Genomic DNA, 22,412 nt, shown 5'->3' on the forward strand with positions numbered 1-22,412 from the left:
TGCACTGCCCTCTCATAGGCCTGCCGCCAAGCAAGCAACATTCCTGTTTTTGCAATCATTTTCTATTGCATGAGAATCAAAATATGCAATATTAATTACATTTTTTAATATTTTTTATTAAGTTTTATCTAAGAATATAAATGGCATTTCATATATAGAGACTTAAATCATTGCTTGATTTTCACAATACTTTGTACAGTTGAAGTGAATAATTTGGGACAACACCAAGGCTTAGAAGTTATTCTCATCATCATGGGACAAATTTGTCCATATTTGTTTTTGGGACCAACTTTCTTTGCTGCCAGAAAACAAGAACACTGTAGTTTTTGGTCAAAATTTATAAGTTATTTTTAATATATTATACAAATTAAGAAAAAATTAGACTTTATTAATTTTTCTTTAAAATTTAAAAACCTTTTAACTTTATCTTTATTTAATGTGTTACAACACAATAATAAATAAAAAGTAAAATTATAAATTTATAAAAAGATTCTAACAGTAAAACTTATAATAGGATAACAAAAATTGTCCAAATTAAATTTCAATGATCTTAATTTTATTTATTATTATAAATTTTAAATTTTATAATTAAGAAACTATTTTTTCTGTTGGCAAAAAAAAAACTATTTTTTCCATTCAATTTTTCTTTTATTCTAACATTTAAAAAACCAAACATTTTCGTTTTAAGAAAACAAACATTTTTCTTTCCGCGTTCATGCTATGAGGCCTTTTCTGGGATGTCGATTGCTTCTTCTCGTCCGGCTTGCATGATCTTCCTTCATCGCCACCGTCGACGACACTAACACCATGCCTACCCCCTCCTCCACCACACGTATCTCTTCGGATCTCATCCTCAACCGCCTTACCTCCACTGATCCCGAAATCAAGCTCAAAGCCATCAGAGAGGTCAAGAACCGCATCATCGGGAACCCAACTAAGAAGCTTTCCTACATCAAGCTCGGTGCAGTCCCTGTTATTGCTGATGTCCTCGCCGAAGCCGACGCCGATTCCGCTTGTGGCTCCAACCTTATTGTGCAATCCGCCGCGGCACTCGGCAGCTTTGCCTGTGGCGTTGAGGCTGGCGTCCGTGCTGTTCTCGATGCCGGCGCGTTCCCTCATTTGATCAGGCTTCTCTCTACCGTCGACGAGAAGGTTCTTTCGATTAGTTCGAACGGGTTTTTATTTTTGATTTTTTTTTTCTGATTGGTTTGCGAGGAATTGGTGCTGTGGATGAAACTACTACGATGCTTACAATTGGCAGGCTGATCCCTAGGTTGTGCTTAATGCTGGTTCTTGTTCTATTAGTTCAAATATTGTGTTGATATACTTCTTTTCTTTTGGTGAATTTAAGTTTCTTGACGTGGAGAGTTCATCAACTTCGTCTATTGCACATTTGTTTGATGGACGTTTACAGTCTAATGCAGTCTGGGGACACGACTTATTATCCATAGACCTCTCATTCTTCTCTCATCTAATTGCCTTACCTACTTGTAACTTGTGCTCATTAAATTTCGGTTCTAGATTCGGATAGAGGGATATCAACGGAGGTGTAAGGGAACTATTATGAAGTTTATCTTGTTTATAGTTACACTGTCTAACTCTGTTATTTCAGTAGTATAAATAAGTGAGGGCAGGAGGGCTGAATCAGTCCCCTATGTTTTGTCTCATGTAAATAATTTAATTTATACGACATTTGGATTCTGATTATGTTTCATGGCTCTTTTGGCCTTTTCTTCTAGCATGGATCTATAGTAGGTACAATGCGAGAACAAGATAAATAGATCCTTATCTCCAGCGTGATATTATGTTCTAATATGAGTCCGTTTCTATCCTTTCCCCCTTCTTCGTTCAATGCCATATTCATTCTAAATCCCTTCTAATTTGTCTTTCTTCCCGTCATTTCAGATTGTAGATGCCACTGCGCGTTCTTTACGAATGATCTATCAATCAAAACTATCTCCAAAGTATGATTTTTACCAGGAGGAAAACATGCAACTTCTTCTTTCCATTTTGGATACTGAGAATGAGAATCTGTCAGGACTTGGTGCAAGTATTATCATTCATTCTTGTGAGAACATTGCAGAGCAAAATATATTATGCCATGCTGGTGCATTAGAGAAACTTACTAGCCTCCTTGATGGTTCTCTAATTCAGCGAGAAGCCAGTCTAGAGGCTCTAGCTGCAATTCTTAAAAATAATTCAGAAGCCGTCTCAAAGTTTTTGGACCTTCAAAATGGAAGAGCTTTAAGTTCTGTAGTAGAATTAGTTAAGGACAGATATTCTCGGACAAGATTTCTAGCTTGCTTGTGCTTGATTTCTGTGAACATTTCTTTTTCTTGCTATCAGCAAGACAAGAGAATTAAAATCAAATTGATACATACTTTGCTTGAGCTTCTTGATGATCATGGTCAAGTTGGAGATGAAGCTTCTTTTGCTTTCTCAAGTTTAATTGCTGGGAAGGAAGATTTACAGAAGCTGGCATTCGAGGCAACTGCCATAGATAAGTTCCACAATAGCTTGCAATATCATCTGTTACAACCGAGACGCCTTGAAGGGATATTTCTGGCTCTGGCTGATCTTTGCTCAAAATTGGAATGCTGCAGGTCTAAGTTTCTTTCATTGCAGGTCTGTTTCTGTATGGAGATTGTTTATGGTGCACCTTGAACTGTCATAGATATCAGTATTTTGCACCCTCCAAAACCTGATTGTTGAAATGGTTTTGAGATAATGACTAATGAATTTAATCATCTATTGCTTGGTTAATGATAACCATTTTGTACATCCATTACTATGAGCATTTTTGGAACCAATATTGAAATATGTTTCTTCTTGAAAAAATAAGCTAGAGCCAGCATATACATATACATTTTTATATGTATATATGTTTGCATATTTGTTTTCTTATCTCATTGTGGCATGTTGTTGTGATAACTTGGTTGTATTGAAATACTAAGTCCTCTTTCAATTCGTAACATACTCATGTCATTACAGGTCTTGAATTTTGTAATCGATGCTCTAACTCATGATAATGCAAATGTACGTGCTGCAGCTTGTGTTTGCTTGAGAAGCGTCACTCGCTCAATCAAGGTCTGCAACGTAAAACAACAGATGGCATTTGAATTTTTTGGGGGGGTTTTTGTACAGTGTGAATCTAATACTCATTTCTCACAAAATTTGATTCAGAATTTGACCGCAGGCCACTTTATGAATGAAAGGGTGATCATTCCTTTGGTACAGCTTCTATCTGATCTTTCAATCTCTGTTCAGGTACGCCCTTATTCTGTGGTTGACATTTTTTAACTTGCAGTTACATTAAAATGAGTAGTTCATAGGTTTCATTCATCATAGTTGTTGAAAGCAATCTACCAAATTCACGAAAAGGAGAAATCTAAGTGTTAGAATCCAGAGATGAAGACCGCAAGTTAATTTAATACATAACTGTTGAGAATTGCACCAGTTATTCAAGGATATGTTTCTCAAAGTTAAGGGAGGTGTTTAAGGATCATGTCATGATTATATTTTGATAGCTATCTCACGTTTATTTTAAGAGTGCTTAAACATAATTTGTGAGACTTACCATTGGACAATTTAAAATGTCTCAACAATACTGAATTTTATCCAATTTTTTCTGTTATTTTGTTGTGTATTGTTCTGATGATAATTCTCATTCTATTTTCTTGTCTGGTCCTAATACTGAGTTTGGGGGATGCTCTAAGTAATGCAGACAACGCATGTGCAAATTGAGTCATTTGTTATCATGTTGGCTTCATCATTCAACGGATGGTTTGAATGTTGCAACAGATAGCTTTTCAAAATTTGTTAACAATAGAGTAGATCAATCAGGACTCCCATAGTTTCTATATCATTTCTGATAACATCTGTAGTTTTAGTGTTTGTATGATATATTTCTTAAGATTTTTTTATCATTATTCATTACACGCAATTTGGTGCTTTTCTGGTCCACCAAAACCAATTCATGCTTCTATTGATTCATCTTTTCAACCGCTTTTGATTAAAGTGAAAGGTTAAAATTTGAAGCTTGTTGACTTAGCAAAGGTATAATAGAACTGAAAATGACATTATTGAGTGGTCAAGCTGAATTGATTGTCCCAGTGAAATTCAACATTCAAAAGGAGGCTTCTGTCTGAGGCTAATTATTTTTGTATTTAAGATTTAATATCTTATGAAGTCAAATACATGGGGAAAAAAATGATATGTTACTCCTACAAGAACTAGCTTATTATTAAAAAAAAAAAAAAAAAGCACTTTGGTTAGGGTTACGGTGCAAATTTGCCCTTGAAGTTTTTGCTTGGAAGTTTTTCAAGTACAAATTTGCTACAAAAGTGTAAAATTGTAGTACCGTTACCCTTACTGTTAAAAATGTTAATTGTCAATGTTGCTATTTTATCAGTCAATATTAGTTTTTTAACAGTATGGGTTTACTTTGTTACAATTTCAAGCTTTCGGGACAAATTTGCACCCAAAAAGACTTTTGGACGCCCTGTGCTTCCAAGTAAAAACTTCTGGAGCAAATTTGCACATTAGCCTTTTTTATTATTATATCTTATAATATGAGTTTTCGAGAAAAGCCATGCATGTTATTCTATTGTTAGTGATCACTCGAGTTTGTATAAGAATAATGCTTATTAACCCTAAATACAAGATGTTGCATCTCTAATCTCATCAAAATTTAGAAATGCTTATCATTTTCCCCCCGTGCTATTTCCAGGTTGCAGCCCTTGGTGCTATCAGCAACATAGTGGTTGGCTTTACACCTCGTAAGTCAATATTCATGCAGTGTGGAGGCATTAAAGAACTTGTTCAATTGACCAAGTCAGTGGATTTGTCTTTAAGGTTAAATGCTATATGGGCCTTGAGGAATATGGTATTCCTTGCCGATAGAATGTGTAAGCAAGAAATTTTTATGGAGCTGACAGCATCTTCAGTAGCTGGTCTTATCTGTGGTAATGATCTTGACATTTTAGATTTTTCCTGGTCAAGGCAAACCAACTAGAAAAGGAATAAAATTGTCCTTGTGTCTACCCTGCAGATCCTGAGCCTTCTGTTCAAGAAAAAGCCCTTGCCCTTGTTCGTAATTTTGTTGATGGCTGTATAGATTCTATTGAATATGCTTTTGCTGAAGATGGTATCATATTAGATGCTGTTGGAAGGCAGCTAAGAAAAGCTTCAAACCTTGAGATTGGGATGCAGGTAGGATATAAGTTTTAATAGTAACAGTTATCATGTAGATTGATAAGGCATATTTTCACGTTCTAGCAGCCACTAGTATCTCAATTCCTTAATTTGTCATTCCTGATGTGGTAGAACCCGAATGGCTAGATAATTAAGTGAATAAAAATAAAAGCTGAAAAAGCTGAAATATAATCTAGTAGAGGGTTGAGGCAAGAATCTCACTCTCAACTCACTAATAGCCAGGATAAAATCCACTAAAATTTACTTAAGCAAGGATCTCACTTAACTAAATTTAGTAGCCAGAAGGAGAATCTCCAAATTACTGAATAAATATTTCTTTCTCTCATATGTTAGCCTATAGGATGGCTAACATATTTATAATGCAGAAGCTACAATTGAATAAATATAAAAATTAAGTAAATATCCCTAATATCTTGGAACTAACAGAAAGAGACGTTGGTGGACCTCTAACAACCTAAAGTCCCCCTATTCAACTGATAAATCATTAATAAAATTAATAAAACTTAAAAGACTCATTCAACTCTCCTAAAAAGATGCAAACAGACTCAACCACTACTCCAGTCTCCCTATTTCTTCTCTAGTGCGTTAATGTGCTCACTTGGAGTCCTATCATGATGTATGTTGAATGTGCCATTCCGAAGTGTTAATAATTGGCATGATAACTTGCTGGAATTGCGATTAACTTGCATCTTTTGTGCCTTGTAACACATCAACATTTAGAGCGTTAGTGAAATTGGTATAAGAGAACTACCCTACTTAGGTGCTGTAGATTCAACTAGGTGAATTTGAATACTAAAACACTAGCATTATGGTGCTTTTCTTTCGTATTAAATTAATGACTCTGAATTTAAGCTCCACATGAATCTGAAATGTTTAGCATTGTCTTATTTTCCGTGAAAAAACAGTTCTATATAGGACAGGTATCTTTTGAAGCCAAACCAAACTATTAACCAGCAATGAACTGACATGGTGCTAAAAACTGATTTTGATCTTTTGTTTCACTTTTGTTTGGTTTTTTATGGGGTTGTTATGGTTTAAATTAGTTCAACCAGTTTACTTGGGTTTCGTTTGGTTTTTGGGCTGATTATTCGGTTTATTTTCCATTCTAGGGGATGTATGTACTCAGCAATATTGCGAGTGGGAATGAGTTTCAAAAGGAAGCTGTGATGCATCAACTCTTTCCACAACCAGAGAACGAATGCCACTCTTTCTTTAACCGGTTTTTGCAGAGTACTGACAACCACCTACGCACAGCTGCACTTTGGGTTGTAGTGAATCTCAGCTTCCCATCAAGTCCAGGTGCATTTGATCGGATTATGAAACTGCGTAAATTTGGCATAATTTCTCAACTGAAAACGATGATCAATGATTCTTGCTTGGATGTGAAGGTATTTTTTTCTTCAATTTATTTATTCCAAGATGGTTTTGTTAATTGTTGTAGGCTTGTTTTTCAGTGGTCTCATAAATGCTCGGTTGTCACAGCTTCGAGCAAGACATGCTCTCGGGCATACTAGGACTTTCGGTGATAACTAAATAAAATCAAACCCCCTGCGTTCCAAGCCCCTGTGCTGCATGCAAACAACAGAAATATTGCTCAAATGTGTTTTCTCTTGTATTTACACCTTGTATATGCGGTATGTAACTTGTGTTTCAGCTTTTAAGATGTTCTTCAACAAGTCCTTACTGTCATAGGAGTTCCCTTTTGTGTATTCTACTTCTATGAGGATCACAAGCGAACCATTTTTTTTTTTTTGGGGAAGAAGCTAAAATTTCTCATAGTTACTTGATTCTTTCTGGCAGTTTAATCATCAGTCAAATGTGATGTCAAACCTGCCATGAAGTTTTCTGTAGTTCAAGCGTTTAATTTTGCAGTCCTTGCCAAACAAATTTTAAGATATGAGCTGATGATTCTACATCAAGTCTCTCAGCTTTTGGTGTTTTTATATTATAAATACATATTTTAATTAAAAATTATACCCCACTCCCATTTACCTACCAATCAGGTTTCAAAACCCCACCTTCACCCCACTTCCACTTCTATAACAAAAACTCTTATATGCTGCCAAACTGGGGGCATTAGTCTCATATCAGCATTCTCTCCATTCTCCTTTGTTTGCCAGGATAGTTCCCGGCACTGGATATCATTTTCCATGGAAGTTATATACTATTGCTTATGTAATGTGTCCAGTTGTTGAGTGCCTTTTTATGTTCCTCTTTGCAGGTGCTGCAAATGGCTTCAATTGTTTTTGAGCCAGTCAGAGCAGTGAGAAAGCTTTTCAATTTTGGAAGCACTCCTGACCAGGTTACGCCAATACCACTTGTTAGAGTGTTAGGAGGTACTGGGCCAAGAGGCTGTGATATGTATATATATGGTATTCATACATTCTGTACACTCAGTCTTTTCCAAAACTTTAATCGTTAAATAATTCTGTTCTTTTCAATCAACAGACAAACTCCTATTGAAACAGATAGAAATAAGAAAAATAAAATTAGAAGTAAATCTAAACCATTTATTTCAGCTTGATCGGTGAAGATTTAATATTAATATGCTCTCCCTTCATCTCATATGAATCCATTCTTTTGGCTAATGAATTTGATTATATATATGTGAAATGTTGAATTTTTTTTTTTTAAATTTTTGGTATTTAACAACAATGAAAATTTAACTATGACTTTATATTTTTATGACAAAAATGATCAAAATATAACTATTTTAAACTTTTTGAATTAATATCTAAATTTTTAATATGTGATTAAAATTATATAAATAAACATTTGTATATTAAAATTTTATTACGGTATCTGATAATCAATGTTTGCAAACTCGGACCGGACTGGCCGGTTCAGGCCGGAAACCGGCCAACCGGCCGCTTGTCCGGTCCGGTTCTCATCTAGACCGGAAAAATTTTAAACCGGTGTGAACCGTTCTGACTCGGCATGAACCGGGCGTAAATCGGAAAACCCGCTGGTTTGGACGGCTTAGCCCGGTGACTTGAAAAATAAACCAGATAGAGAATATGGAGCGAAGAAGAAGAAACACAGAAATAAAAAAATGACCTCTGCCTGCCTCCCGCTCTGCAAGTTTACCTTTTTTCCGTTGCAACTACAAGTCAGTTGACCTTGATCTATTTCCTTTCCTTTGAGTTTATCTAAAACGAAGGCGAGGAAGTGTGTACCGTGGAGGCATGAAAACGAAGAAAGGAAGAGGAGCATCTGAAACGAAAAAAGACGAGAGAGGAAACAAATGGAGAAAGAGGAAAGAGAGAAAGGGGAAGGAGAAAAGAAAATAATTGCAAAACGAAAAGCTTGGTGAGTATGGTGAGTATTCAAATTTCATAGAGTGAGTGATGTGATTTGATTAATGATTCAGACTTCGAAAAACGTGAGATGCTTTGGAAATAATAATAACGGAGAGAGCAAATAAAATTTGAAATAAATTAAATTAATATTAAAAATATATTAATTGCTAACAATGCGGTTTATATTTCCCAGGTAAAGATATATGAGGCATCAACATAAAACATGAAACCACAATTTAAATTGGGAACGGATTTAGTGGAGTATTATTTATTATATATAATTAATGTATTATATATATTATTAATGGCACACAAATATTATATATATTATTATAATTACAAAATAAGTCACATATTATTAATTTTATGTGTAAATATTATGTTTATTATTATTTGACATTTGTTTTTATACCTTCACTCTATTTTTATTTAAAATAACCAATATAAATTTGAGAATATGTTATTTTAATTAATACCGGTCTGACTCCGGGTTGACCCCGGTTTAACCCACTAACCCTTGACCCACTGTCTCGACCGGTTTAGTAACCGGTCCGGTTTTCAGTACCTTGCTGATAATAGATATATTTCAAATTAAAGAGTCATCCTTTTGTCCAAAATGTTGACCTCCCCTTTAAAAGTAATTAACGTCCATATTTATGAATCTCTGCTATTTCCTTAACTGGTTTAACTAATTTCCCCCATCTTTTATCCCCTGGCTGAATTCAATTTAATTTCGTGGTATCGGGGAAGTTCATTAATTGCCAAAATTAAAGGAATGGAGATTACCTAATTTCTTCGTCATGAAGGAACATTAGCTACTTAAATTGATGGAATGGAATACGCTTAGTAATTGAACAAAATGGCCTGGCTCCCGCAAAGGTGAAGATGGTGGGAAATCAATTATTATTTGGTTAAGAGTTTCATTTTTGTGTCTGAAATTAAAGGGGGAAATCAATTTGTTGAAGCTCCCAAAAGCGTCTTAAAATATTTCATTTAGGTGAAAAAAAATATTCTTTTGAATTTCTTAACGATTTTAATATTTTTCTATTGATGAAAAGAGGAAAATGCTATTTAAGAATTTAAAAATATATGATATTTTTTTAATAAAAAATTTAAAAAAATAACGTTTTACATTTGTCCTTTTTGTTAGTATGAAAAATATTTTTCTTGGAAAATAAGCATGACCTCTAGCTTTGCTCTTTGATTATTCGACCTTGAGATCGTTTTGTGAGATTTTTAGGACTAAAATATATATCTGATCCTTTAATTTTATATAAGGTTTCAGTTTGGTCGTTTAACTTTAAAAAGTATATTTTTAGTACTTTAATTTTAAAATTGTTACTTGATGATTTTTTGTAAAAAGCATAGTTGCTTTGAAAACTAAATTTAATATTATAGCATTTAGTAATGTTTTATCAATATTCAAAAGCTCAATATCATTGTTTTTTTCTTAATGGTTATAGGATTGGTGGACTCAAAGCTTACTTTTAAAGTTATAGGACCAAAATAAAATTTTACATAAAGTTAAAAGATCAAAAGTATACTTTAGTTTTTTTTGGTGGTTTTTTTCCCGAAAGAGTGCAAAAGCAAGGGTACTTTTTTACCCAGTGTAAAAGTAATATTGCTCCGGTCCTTTTGTTTTAAATATAAAACTCATTTTTATATTTATCAATTTTCTCTAAATTAACCTTATGGACACTCACTCAACCATAATCAAATAGAAGAAGGAGAGGGGATATTAAGAAAGATAATTATGGTGTTTTATGAAAATGTGTCATATTTCTTATAATTAACTAATTAACCTAACTTTCTTAATCTAATCAAATTAGTTAAATGAGTCTTATATTAAGGATCGGAGACGCATAATAGTTTGATTATATTTTCTTCTTATTCTTGATATAATTTTTATCTTATGAAATATAGAGATAGTGTCAATAATTTTCTTTCACACGACACCAAAATAATACATTTTTTCATTAAATCATTGAAATTTGAGCAATATTAATATAAATAATTAAGGATAATATAACTTATTATAAATACCTCTAAAAAAACTTGTTACAAATAAAATAGTTTTATTTTGGATTATAAAGAAATATTTTGTTTTCAAGATTTATTTTTCTTTTCATTTTAAACTTTTAATCCCATTTTCCCCACCGAAGCCCACATCCGAAAAATTGATTTTTATATCATAATGGTGAAACTGTAATTTTGTTACGATAATGGGGCCATCAGTCATTTCAAACTCAGCGTAATTGCAATTACTGTGCTCTGGGGTTCAGCCAGGAAGAAAATCGTATCTGCCAATATTTGTTGTCTTGCGAGGTTCGATTAAACGAAGCGAAGAAAGGCGACGCACAATCATCAGCGTTCGGAGGAAACTCGGAAATTGGAACTTGTAACCTTCATATTCGGCCATCTTCACAGGTACTAGCTGTGCGATACAAATCAGTGAAGAAAAAGATCGAGAGGGTCATTGACATAATCCTTTAAAAATGTATTACAGAGGGTAAGAGGCTTGGTTCCTGTTTTCCCCATTTTTTTGTTTGAAATTTTCAAGTAAAGTTTGTGGTTTTTTATTTCCGCTTCCTCTTCGGTGCAAATCATGGGTTGTTTTTAATGGCTAAAGCAATTGATTGTAGTTCTATGGCGAATTCTCTTAGCCAACCTTGTTTCATCACTTGGAAACTTTTCCTGTGTTGAAAATAAGGATTTGTTTTGTCTCTTAAGCTATGTAATCTCATCTCCTCACCCTCTGGGTCTCTTTATTGAACTCTTTTTTGGGGTAAAATTTAGGATTGGTTACTGGTATTTTTCGAAATTGCCTCTACTAAGAAACTCAACCTTGCGTGAGCGTGAGCGTGAGCGAGAGCGAGAGCAATACCATCACATTTTTAAAAAAATGTAAAAATCTTCACAGCATATTTCCTTGAAGGCTGGATTGGGAATGATTGGTTGCGGATGGTTTGAACAATTCAACCATTGATTGGATGTCAAAAAGCTAATGGAGTGAGGTGCGTTAGGATGGTTTGGATTTTGGAATTTATCCTAAACCATCCTACATTCCAACTTTCTATGTCATCCAAATTTTGGGGGTTTTACGATTTGGCAGAGGTTTTTAATAAGTTTTCGTTTAGGCGAGGACGTTAGGTGTGAGTACGTGAAGAAGTTTCACATTGAATATAATTTGGCTTAATAAGGCATATAAATAAATGTAAAAGGACCCATAAACTTGAGTATTGGGTTTTTAAGTCTAGATTTGTCCTCACTCTACCCACCACTCACCGTGCGTATGTTCTCTCCTACCATTTTGGACGTCGCTCCCCATTCCATTTCGTCTTGGCAGTCCTTACAGCTTCCTTTCCTAACCTTCTCTCCTTGTCTATGTTTTTTAAAAGGTTGAATTCAGGATGATAATATTGGAAGTTTTGTGTTTTCAAACCCCCTCTACTCCATTAGTGACATTTTTCCATCTAATCAGTTGGGAAGTTGGGGGAAAACAAGTTTAGGCATGATATTAGCTTGAGATGACATTAGTTACTCTGTTAAATGAATGCTGCGAGGAATACAACCTATGTTATCATATAATTCAGTTTAACTTGTAAACTGGGAAGAAACTTCTTTGTCATAAAATGTGTTATTGAATGTAACCTAAAAGTAGAAGAGGTAATTAAAGGCATGTTAATAGTTGCCCGCAGCTGACGTAGTTCTATAATCCTAAACCTCAAGTATATAGATCATGCCTAATATTGAGCAATATTCCCTCCTAATAATGTCTACTTATTGTATGAACGACGTGTTCCTTGAGTTGCCCTTGCTGGTTTGACATATCACAGAAGCCTAGATATCTTGGTGGTGCCATTGAGTAGGATTTGACGATATTTTGTGGATGCCTAAGGAAAATTTTTGATTTGAAGGTTTAGAAAAGGGTAGGCTATTATAATTTGGTGTCTTGGGATTAGAAAAGAAGTAGTAAATTGGGTTAGTTAGAGGCTTCAACTAATCAAGAGGTTGTCTTTTAAGCTAATTATTTTGTCATACTCCACCTTTTGTTTATTGAATCTGGTAATGAACTTTTTATAAGAAATAGTCAGTTTTGGTGGGAACATTCCGTACTTAGTTCCTTTCATTGTTTTTGTTCCTCGCAGTATGAATGTATTCTTGCTAACCTATAATATAAATAAGATGATGATAGTATCTGATGAGCTAGAATAATTAATGAGGGAGAAAGTATCTTATTACTATCTTTGGTCCTTAATATAAAATCTAGGTTGTAGTTCAAATTGAACTACAAGCTCGATCTTATATTCAAATTGAACTGCAAAGTTAGTATTTCATTTCTTGCCTCTTGCCTCTTGCCTCCAAATTTAATGAGGGGGATTCAAGCTTTCCTATTGCTAATTTTTTTCAGTTTTACTCATTGAGTCGTGTAAACAGAAAACATGCTCCTAGGAATTCTGGAATACCTAGGTGAAGTCTAAAGGACGCTCAAGGTATGTCCTTGACATTACAAGGGTCATGTCAAACATTTTAGCTTTGTCAAGAAGCTGGTTGCTTCTACTTGTGAGCTTTTGTCAAGAAGCTGATTAGAGCCCACACTGAAAGAGTGAACCATTTTCGTAACAGAGTGAATTGAGGACAGTTGCTATTTTTCTTTTTCTTTCCTCTGTAAATATGTTTTAGCACATTTCTTATTTAATATATTTCCCTTTTAGTCAAAAAAAAAAAAAAGTTGGCTATTAATTTTGGGAGAGCCAGAGCGCAGTAGAGGTACTTATATGGATTGTCATGGAACAACAATTGAAGAAACAAATACCCATTGGAAGATTGTACTTGTTTTCCTATCATTTAAACATGATTAAAATGTGCAAAAAAAGATTGAAAGAATAAAAAAGAGTTGCACGAGGTTCAAGAGGTTTTATATTTTATATTGATATTGATTGGATGCAATCAATATGTGATTTATTGGAAGGTTTCATGCTATTTTGGCGCTTGTCATACCATTGGAAGAAAGGGTTGCTTTACTGGTTTCTTGTTGACTAGAGTCTCTTCTACAAATTGAGAGTAATGCATGTTGTGAGATGGCACTTTTGTAATGAGGTTGTTAGGCTTTAGAAAGTGTTTTCGATCAGACATTAGTGTAATGGGTCCAAAGGTCTTTTAGGGTGTTATAACAGTATTTCAACAAGACTAACGGGAATATTTGTTATGAGCGAGTTGCTGTCAGGATAATATTTTCCTTATCAAGTTTGGCATAATATTGACTGAATCAATTTTTAGTTTCTTCCCACCAAGTTACTAAATAACACAGGTGGTAGATATTAGGCCAAACTTGATGGGGAAAATTAATAGTATTGAAGTCTCAATGTTTAACTTGATTGATAAATCTTGACCAACACTCTCTCTTTTCTTAATTATTATGGTTGTCAAAGTGAGATCTATATACATATCTACCTGTAAAGGAATTGCTATTTGAATTTCAAATTAATAACTACCCTTGTCAGATAATTAAGCACAATTTTATCCTTTTGTGAATGCAAGTTTTTCATTACTTTTCCTCATTGATTTCCCCTTTATATTAGTCTTCATATGTAGGCCTTTATAGTCTTTATAGAAACTGTACACTATGGACCTACCTAGAATGGTGGAAGGGCAGAGGGTAAAATAAGAAAAGGTCGGGATGATGACAACCTAGCAAGGATTACTGGAAGATCTCTGTTGTCGCCAAGAAACAAAATTCCCCTGAAAGATAATACAGCTGTATTATCTTAAGCAAGTTTCTGCTGGGGAACATCAAATGTGTTGTGAAATAGCTAGCTTTTGAAGGATTCAAAGAGCTCAATTCCGTTCCTTTGATTTCCTTTTCTTTTTCTTGTCAGTCCCATTGATTTATTAATAAATTTCTTTCTTTCTGTTCTGGCTGTTGGCGAATGATGCAGTAAATTTGCTGATGGTGGTGATGGACGTGAAATGGCTGCAAAACGTCAACGAATTGTTGACCCAGGATCATCGTTCTATGGGACTTCTCCTGGTTCCAGTTTCATGTACAATCCACCTCCATATGGTTATGTCAACCAACCTCCTTTTCCTGTTGTTCGTCTGCGTGGCCTCCCCTTCGACTGCACCGAAGCTGATGTTGCTGAGTTCTTCCATGGTCTAGATATAGTTGATGTCCTCTTTGTTCACAAAGGTGGCAAGTTCACTGGGGAGGGCTTCTGTGTTCTTGCATACCCTTTCCAAGTTGACTTTGCTCTTCAGAGAAACCGGCAGAACATGGGGAGAAGATACGTGGAGGTTTTCAGAAGCAAGAGGCAGGAATACTACAAGGCAATCGCAAATGAGGTTTCGGATGCTCGTGGTGGTATTGGCGGTGGTGGTGGTTCACCACGTCGAAGTGCTTCTAGGGCTAAATCCTACGATGAAGGAAAAGATTCAGCTGAGCATACTGGCGTGTTGCGGTTGAGAGGATTGCCATTTTCTGCCACCAAGGATGACATAATGGAATTCTTTAAGGATTTTGTTGTGTCAGAGGATTGTATTCACATTGTGATGAACTCAGAGGGTAGACCTTCTGGGGAAGCTTATGTGGAATTTGCGAGTGCTGAAGATTCAAAGGCAGCAATGGCGAAGGACAGAATGACACTGGGCAGTCGCTACATTGAGTTGTTTCCTTCATCACAGAGTGAGATGGATGAAGCAGTTTCAAGAGGGCGGTGATTCCTTAGCATGCCTTTCCACTCATATGCCATTCACTAGTTGTTATCTTATTATTGTTAATTAAATCTTATAATTAATCTTTAATTGAGAATTTTGCTGTAGCTTTAATTTTTACCAGTGAGGGATATGCCGTATTGTTGTATTAGAATAATATGCTTTTTATGCTCTTTGTGAAAAATGAACGTTTGCCTGCTTTGAACTCAGATTGTTTCTGGACTTCCATTTTTCCGATTTTCTCTGGGCAAATGAATTATTATTCTTTTGAGAGATGGCTTAATTACATGAATGCCAATTTACTATCGACGCCCTTCGTTTCACAAAAATGGCATCATAAAAAGTGTCCTGAAGAAAACATGCTTCATGTAGGCGGAGTAAATAATTAAATAATTCAAGTTTTGTTCTTGAAAAAAATCTAATGTTTTCTTAAAACGGGCGAAACTGTTTTAGAGGTGGTTATATTTTTTTTTCTCAATTTTTAATTTGGTACTTATGTGTTTTTTTTCCTTAATTAAATTTTAAATTTTACTTTATTAATATTATTAATCTTTGTACAAATGCTATCAATGTTAACAAAGCAAAGTAATAATAGCTAATGTTGCTAAAAGAGCAAAATTAAATGATTTAATTAATAAAAAAAACAGATAGGTATCAAATTAAAAATGAAAAGAAATTATATGTACCTCTAATTTGGTTTTTCCCTTAAAATGTTTAAATAAATATTAGTACTTAATCACTCATGAGTGCATTAATAAGGGGGAGAACCGAAAAAAGAAATTTTTTTTTTGAACTAGGAAAAAATGACACTCATTTTTTTTTTTTGCCAAAGAAAATTATACTCATTTTAAACAAACACAGAAGAGGTTTTTTGCGATAATTATTATAAAATGGAGGGATAGCTGAGAAATAAATGGTAACTAGACATATTCTCGCAAGAGTTATGTCCTGTGAAAATTTAACAAAATTACGTAAACACCCACAAAACAAAGCGCAGCCACAGGGTAATATTTCCCAATAACGGATTCCATTTCCATTGCCCGCGTTGTAGAGTGGAAGAACTCGCGGGTAAGGGAAAGGAAGGCACACTATCGACTACAGTTTGCAAGGAAGATTATGGTTGGCGCTAGGAAATCGGATACATGGCCACCGTTCTAGACTCCAATTCCTTCGGCCTCACTTCTTGTTCTTCACCTTCTCAGTATCGCTTCATTCTCTCCCCTTCGCTTTGTCATAACTTCTTTCACTATCCCTTGAAACCACCACAACGACCGCCCACTTCCCTTCTGCACTCCACAACTACAACCTTGCTTGCTCCTCTATTCAAAGATTCGAAATTTCACCATGGCCTTCACTCCTCAGCCTCACCCATCTACTTCCTTCCATCCCCACAAACTTCTATTTCTGATTCAAATCCCTCTCTTCTCCCGGAGGCTTCTAGTGATGGGAATTTTTCAGTCGTGTTGGACTCTTTCGTTGATCGGCTTTTCAAGTTGCTTCGTTTAGCGACTCGATACGGCGATGTTGAACTCGCCAGGGCTGCACATGCCTCTGTTATCAAGCTCGAGGAAGACACATCTCTGGGCAATGCCGTCATTGTGGCTTATTTGAAGCTGGGTCTCTTTTCTGATGCTTACAACGTATTTTTGGGCCTGTCTTCCCCAGATGTGGTGTCTTACACCGCGTTGATCTCAGGGTTTTCCAAGTCTAATCGAGAAGACACAGCTTTGGAGCTTTTCCTTCACATGAGAAACTCGGGTATAGAGCCCAATGAATACAGTTTTGTTGCGATTTTAACTGCTTGCATTCGGATTTTGCATTTGTCTTTGGGTCTGCAAATACATAATCTAGCAATCAAAATGGGGTTTCTGGATTCTGCTTTCGTTGCAAATGCGCTTATGGGGTTGTATAGCAAGTGTGGGTACTACGATGTCGTCCTCAAATTGTTTGGTGAAATGCGTGAGAGGGATATTGCATCTTGGAACACTGTTATATCGGGTGCTGTCAAGGAGTCAATGCACGACACGGCATTGCAGTTTTTCCGTGACATGCAGGCAACTGATGCTTTAAAAATAGATTACTTCACTCTCTCAACCCTCTTGACCGCTTGTGTTGCTAGTATTGCTGTGATGGAGGGCAAACAAGTCCATGCACATGCTACTAAGGTTGGATTGGAATCAAATGTGAGTGTCGGTAATACCCTTATTGGATTCTATACGAAGTGTGGAACTCTTGACGATGTGGTATCAGTGTTTGAGAGGATGACTGTGAGAGATGTTATTACCTGGACAGAGATGGTGAGAGCTTACATGGGGTTTGGGTTAGTTAATTCAGCTTTGAGAATATTTGATGAGATGCCAGAAAAAAATCCGGTCTCTTATAATGCTCTTTTGTCAGGATTTTGTCAAAATGGTGAAGGTCTGAAGGCTTTGCACTTGTTTCTCAAAATGGTAGAAGATGATGTAGAGTTAACAGATTTCTCTCTGACTAGTATTATTAGTGCCTGTAGCTTGCTTGCTGATTATAGAGTCAGCAAGCAGATCCATGGGTTTGTTCTTAAGTTTGGTTTTGGACCAAATGTTTGTATTGAATCAGCGTTGCTTGACATGTATACAAGATGTGGGAGGATGGAAGATGCCAAAAAGATGTTCTGTAGATGGCAGTTAAAGGAAGGAAGCTCTGTTGCTTGGACATCCATGTTGTGTGGGTATGCTCGAAATGGACAACCAGATGAAGCAATCTCTCTTATCCAGCATAGTCAATTAGAAGGGACAATGATTATGGATGAAATTGCCTTATCTTCAATGCTGGGTCTTTGTGGAGTTATTGGCAGTCATGAATTGGGGAAGCAAATTCATTGCCATGTTATTAAATTAGGTTTTAAATTTGATGTGGGAGTCGGAAATGCAGTCATCAGCATGTATTTCAAGTGTTGGAATGTGGATGATGCAATTAAGATGTTTCATAATATGCCCAAAACTGACATTGTTTCATGGAATGCTTTGATTACTGGTCACATTCTGCACAGATTAGGTGATAGAGCATTAGAAATATGGTCAAATATGCAGAGGGAAGGCATAAGGCCAGATGAAATTACATTCGTTTTAGTCATTTCAGCGTACAGGTTAACTAACGTGAATTTAGTTGATGAATGTCGTGGTTTGTTTCATTCAATGAAAACTGTTTATGGTATTGAGCCCACTTCTGAGCATTATGCCTCCTTTATTAGCGTTTTGGGTTACTGGGGACTCCTGGAAGAAGCAGAGAAAACTATCAGTAAGATGCCTTTTGAGCCTACTGCTTCTGTTTGGCGCGCTTTGCTTGATAGCTGCAGACTGCATAAGAATACAGTTATTGGAAAACGGGTTGCAAAGCAAATTATATCTCTGGAACCAAAAGATCCCTCAACCTATGTACTTGTTGCGAATCTTTATTCTGCTTCTGGGAGGTGGCACTGCTCTGAAGTGATCAGGGAGAATATGAGGGAGAATGGATTTCGCAAGCACCCAGCTCAAAGTTGGATCATTTCTCAGAGGAAGATGCATTCATTCTATGCTAGAGATAGGTCCCATCCCCAAGCTAAAGACATCTACCGTGGATTGGAGATTCTAATCTTGGAGTGCATGAAATTGGGATATGTACCTGACACTAGCTTTGTTCTTCATGAAGTAGAGGAGCATCAGAAAAAGGAATTTTTATTTCATCATAGTGCAAAACTAGCTGCAACTTATGGACTCCTGACAAGCAAGCATGGAAAGCCTCTTCGGATTGTCAAGAACATTCTACTCTGTGGGGATTGCCATGCGTTCTTGAAATATGTATCTATTGTCACTAGGAGGGATATTTTTCTGAGAGATTCTTCAGGATTTCATTATTTCTCTGATGGCCTATGTTCATGTAAAGATTATTGGTAAAATGCCGGTGGATCTATTTTTTCAGCTTCATAAATCCTGTAAGTTGTAACTATAAATGCGTATTCCTGGCCAAAAAGGTATATATTTTTATTCTTTGTTTGTTAAAAGAATCTCCCATAAAAGTTACCACAAAGCGACTATGATAGATACTCTTATGCTTTCATATATGGAAATTACAATGTGCAAATACTTTGCAAGCCTGCCTGAAAACTCATTTCAGTTGAAAGCACTGAAAACATCCGACCATCATGGTGCAGTCCAGTTTGGTTGCACATCTATTTTCTCATACTAACTTTCAGGAAAAGTTTACTTGTGAATGAGTTGTGTACAAGTTACTGTTTGTTCTGTCTTCTCTCTTGGTTCTGTTCCGTTTCTCCTGTTCAGGAGTATAATGATTTGCTGCTAGGTGCTCTTCATCCTGAAACACCTCAACTTTTGGGCATGAGGTAAGACCAGTTATCATTTGAAATGTTTTCTTTCAACTTACCTATCAGTATTTTTATATTTTAATTGCTTAAATATCAATGTTTTTTCCTTTACAAAAACTCTTGGTTTTGGTTTAGAATTGTTTCATTTTTATATTCATATCGTTGATTAAACTACAATTTTTTTTTTTTGGCCAGCAAGCTGCAAGCTGCTTTATATAGATTAATCCCACCGATTTTATTCTAGCTATACGTTGGTGACTCTGCTGCTATATAAAATTGAAACTACCTATGGCTGAATATATCAGTTTTGCAACAAATGCCAAACAAAGAGTAAAGTGGACAAAAACTATTGCTTTGTGTCTCTCTCTTTCTCTCTGTTTTGTTGATAAAAAAGATAGTAGTTGTGTCCTCCTAATATTTAAAATTTGGTGACCCATTTCTAAGCTCTAACCAATTTTTTCTTATACAGGATTGAAAAAGTGAAAATGCCAATGACATCAAATAAAATCTTCAAGTTCCACTGAATAAGTTACAGCCTTCAAACCTACAGGGGGCCGAAAACACAGGCGCACACATGATAATAATGGATTATAGATTAATTTGCCAACAGTCAGCCTATAGTTTCAATTTGTGGTTTTTTTTTTTTTGGCCATATGGCTTCTGTTCAAAATATAAAAACTTGGATATGAGCTTAATGGTGTTGGTTAACCCTGTTAAGCATATGAATAAGAACCAAAAGCTCATTAAAAGTACAAATAATAAATTCTCCAATTTTCTTAAAGGGGCAAATTGGAGAAAAGCCACTATTTAGAAAATTTTTTGGTCAAAAGTCTTGATGTATTTATCCTCAACAGGTGCAGCTTGTGTGTGATCTATCCTTAATTATGTGCAAAAGCCTTTAATGCAAAAATTATTTACACATAACTGAACATAAGTTGCACTAAAAATAATTACACCATCTCAAATTCATGAAATCACTTTTGAAAGTAAGAAAACAGAGTGTGAATTTAAATACTAAAAATCAGATTTTACTGTAGAAAATCAATTTTTTCACTCAAAATTGATTCTTTCTCCTTTATCACATATTTAAGTTTTATGTATTTGTGTGTATACATATATATATTTTGGCTTTGATGTGTGTATATATCTTTCATACTATTAATGCTTATTGATTACATGCTATACCAGTAACTAGGAGAAATACGCATTGATTCATAAGGCAATTTATATTAATTTCAACTCGGTCCTTATAATTTTAAAATCTTCAAATAGATCCATATATTTAAAATGTTTGTGAAATTAGCCTGTAATTTTTTTTTAAATAAAAAGTCGTACAAAACACGCAGAGACTAGCCAGCTAACGTTAATCTAGGACTAAAATTTTTGAAGAGAATGACTGTGTATTCTATGAGAGAAATATTCATAATAGAGTTAATATACTACCTTCGGTCCTTAATATAAGACCCTATTTGACTTTTATTTTGATCATAAATATAAGACCCCAATCCACTTTGTCTATCATATTTACTCAATTTTTTCTAAGATAGTCCTTCTAATAATTATAGTTATGGTCAATACACTTAATTAGCAAGGATATTTTAGGAAAAACAACACCTATTTAAGACAAATAATTAACTCAACTTATTTTCTTAATCTCCTCAAATTAGTCAACTGGCTCTTATAATTAGGATCAAAGGTAGTAATTTTTAGTCCTTGAAATTAGATCCATTTTGGTTTTGATTCCTCAAAATTTAAACCTGTAGTTTTAGTTCTTGTAATTTAGTTTGTCTTCAAATGTTAGTCCTTAAAAGTATAATTGTGTTAAAATCTATTGAAATATTATAAAACGGCATTAAAGTGATGTTGTAAAGTCATTAGATGATACCTAATTAGATCTTGTGTGGATAACAGAGGGGAGGGAAAAAAAAAAGAACAAGTCTTCAAAACGCAGAGTTTTAACTCCCCTTTTTTCTTCCCCTATTCACATTTTGAAAGCTCATCCCCCTCTATATAATTGTTCTCTTATTCAAGCAAGATCCAGTTAGGTGCTATTTAATGGTTTCATATCTTCACTTTAACACCGTTTATGATGTTGTGATAAAAGTGGATGTGCTAAAAGTGAAGTCCCATATTACTTAAGAGAGAGGAAGTTCAAGTGTATATATACTATCTTTATTATTGGGCTAGTGAATAGGCCTAAAGGAGAAGGAGGATTTTGCACACGACAATGGCCCACTGGAAGAAACACAGTTGAAAACAGTTGAAAACAGCAATTCCCCCCAGCTCGAGATAAGACAACACTAGGTACTTTTTACAAAACACTTTTGCAAAAATGAATTATAAAATTGTGTCAAGAGAGCTTCTTAGAAAACCTTTGTTTTATCAGTTTATTTTTTGAATTAGCCAAGGTTACTAAACATTAGGGAAGTTTTATTTCTCATTAAATCAAGATTATCCCTTCATTAATCCTTAAACCATTTTTCATGGATTAATGCTTGCCAATGTCCAGAAATCCAATTTTTGAATGCCTCTAATGTTCATAATCGAAGGTGTAAATATTATTCATTGTACCAATGTCTGAAACTGAAGATTTAAAGCTTGTTTGGGTGGTGTCTCCCCAAACCATGGCTTGGGAAAGGAGTCAGCCAAATAGGGAGAAAAAATATGAAACCATGCAGGGCAAAACCATCGTTTTGGACTTCAAAACGATGGTTTCGAATGAAGCAGCAACTTCAATTTGCTTTTGGCTCAAATTTTCCCGTCGTTGGTGTGGCCCCAACTGTATATGACAAAGAACCCCCAATAATTCATTCCTCACTCTTCATTCCGCCTTTGCTGTTCAGAAA

At 35.1% G+C, this 22,412-nt stretch overlaps 3 protein-coding genes across 3 annotated transcripts; all 3 read left to right on the plus strand.

The window, feature by feature from the left end:
* The first annotated feature begins 740 nt into the window (after window positions 1–740).
* Window positions 741–7,732, plus strand: LOC114746338 (armadillo repeat-containing protein 8). Its single transcript, XM_028934566.1, has 9 exons — window positions 741–1,152; window positions 1,906–2,625; window positions 2,992–3,087; window positions 3,184–3,267; window positions 4,730–4,964; window positions 5,051–5,211; window positions 6,324–6,602; window positions 6,697–6,848; window positions 7,436–7,732. The coding sequence occupies exons 1-8, from the start codon at window positions 808–810 to the stop codon at window positions 6,745–6,747; spliced, it is 1,971 nt and encodes a 656-aa protein (XP_028790399.1). The 5' UTR covers window positions 741–807; the 3' UTR covers window positions 6,748–6,848; window positions 7,436–7,732.
* A 3,070-nt stretch (window positions 7,733–10,802) lies between these two features.
* LOC114746339 (heterogeneous nuclear ribonucleoprotein H2-like) lies at window positions 10,803–15,458 on the plus strand. The gene is made up of 2 exons (XM_028934567.1): window positions 10,803–11,022; window positions 14,453–15,458. Exons 1-2 carry the CDS (start codon window positions 11,009–11,011, stop codon window positions 15,228–15,230), a joined length of 792 nt encoding a protein of 263 aa, XP_028790400.1. The 5' UTR covers window positions 10,803–11,008; the 3' UTR covers window positions 15,231–15,458.
* Window positions 15,459–16,366: 908 nt separating this feature from the next.
* On the plus strand, window positions 16,367–19,584 carry LOC114746335 (pentatricopeptide repeat-containing protein At5g03800-like; the record flags this gene model as incomplete). The annotated part of the gene is made up of 2 exons (XM_028934564.1): window positions 16,367–19,042; window positions 19,523–19,584. Coding segments are annotated over exons 1-2 (2,738 nt in total), but the record flags the coding sequence as incomplete, so codon positions are not given.
* Window positions 19,585–22,412: the final 2,828 nt, after the last annotated feature.

The sequence above is a fragment of the Neltuma alba genome, unplaced genomic scaffold, assembly GCF_004799145.2.
Source record: "Neltuma alba isolate B1F8T4 unplaced genomic scaffold, ASM479914v2 tig00004940_pilon, whole genome shotgun sequence".
NCBI classification, from domain to species: Eukaryota; Viridiplantae; Streptophyta; class Magnoliopsida; order Fabales; family Fabaceae; genus Neltuma; species Neltuma alba.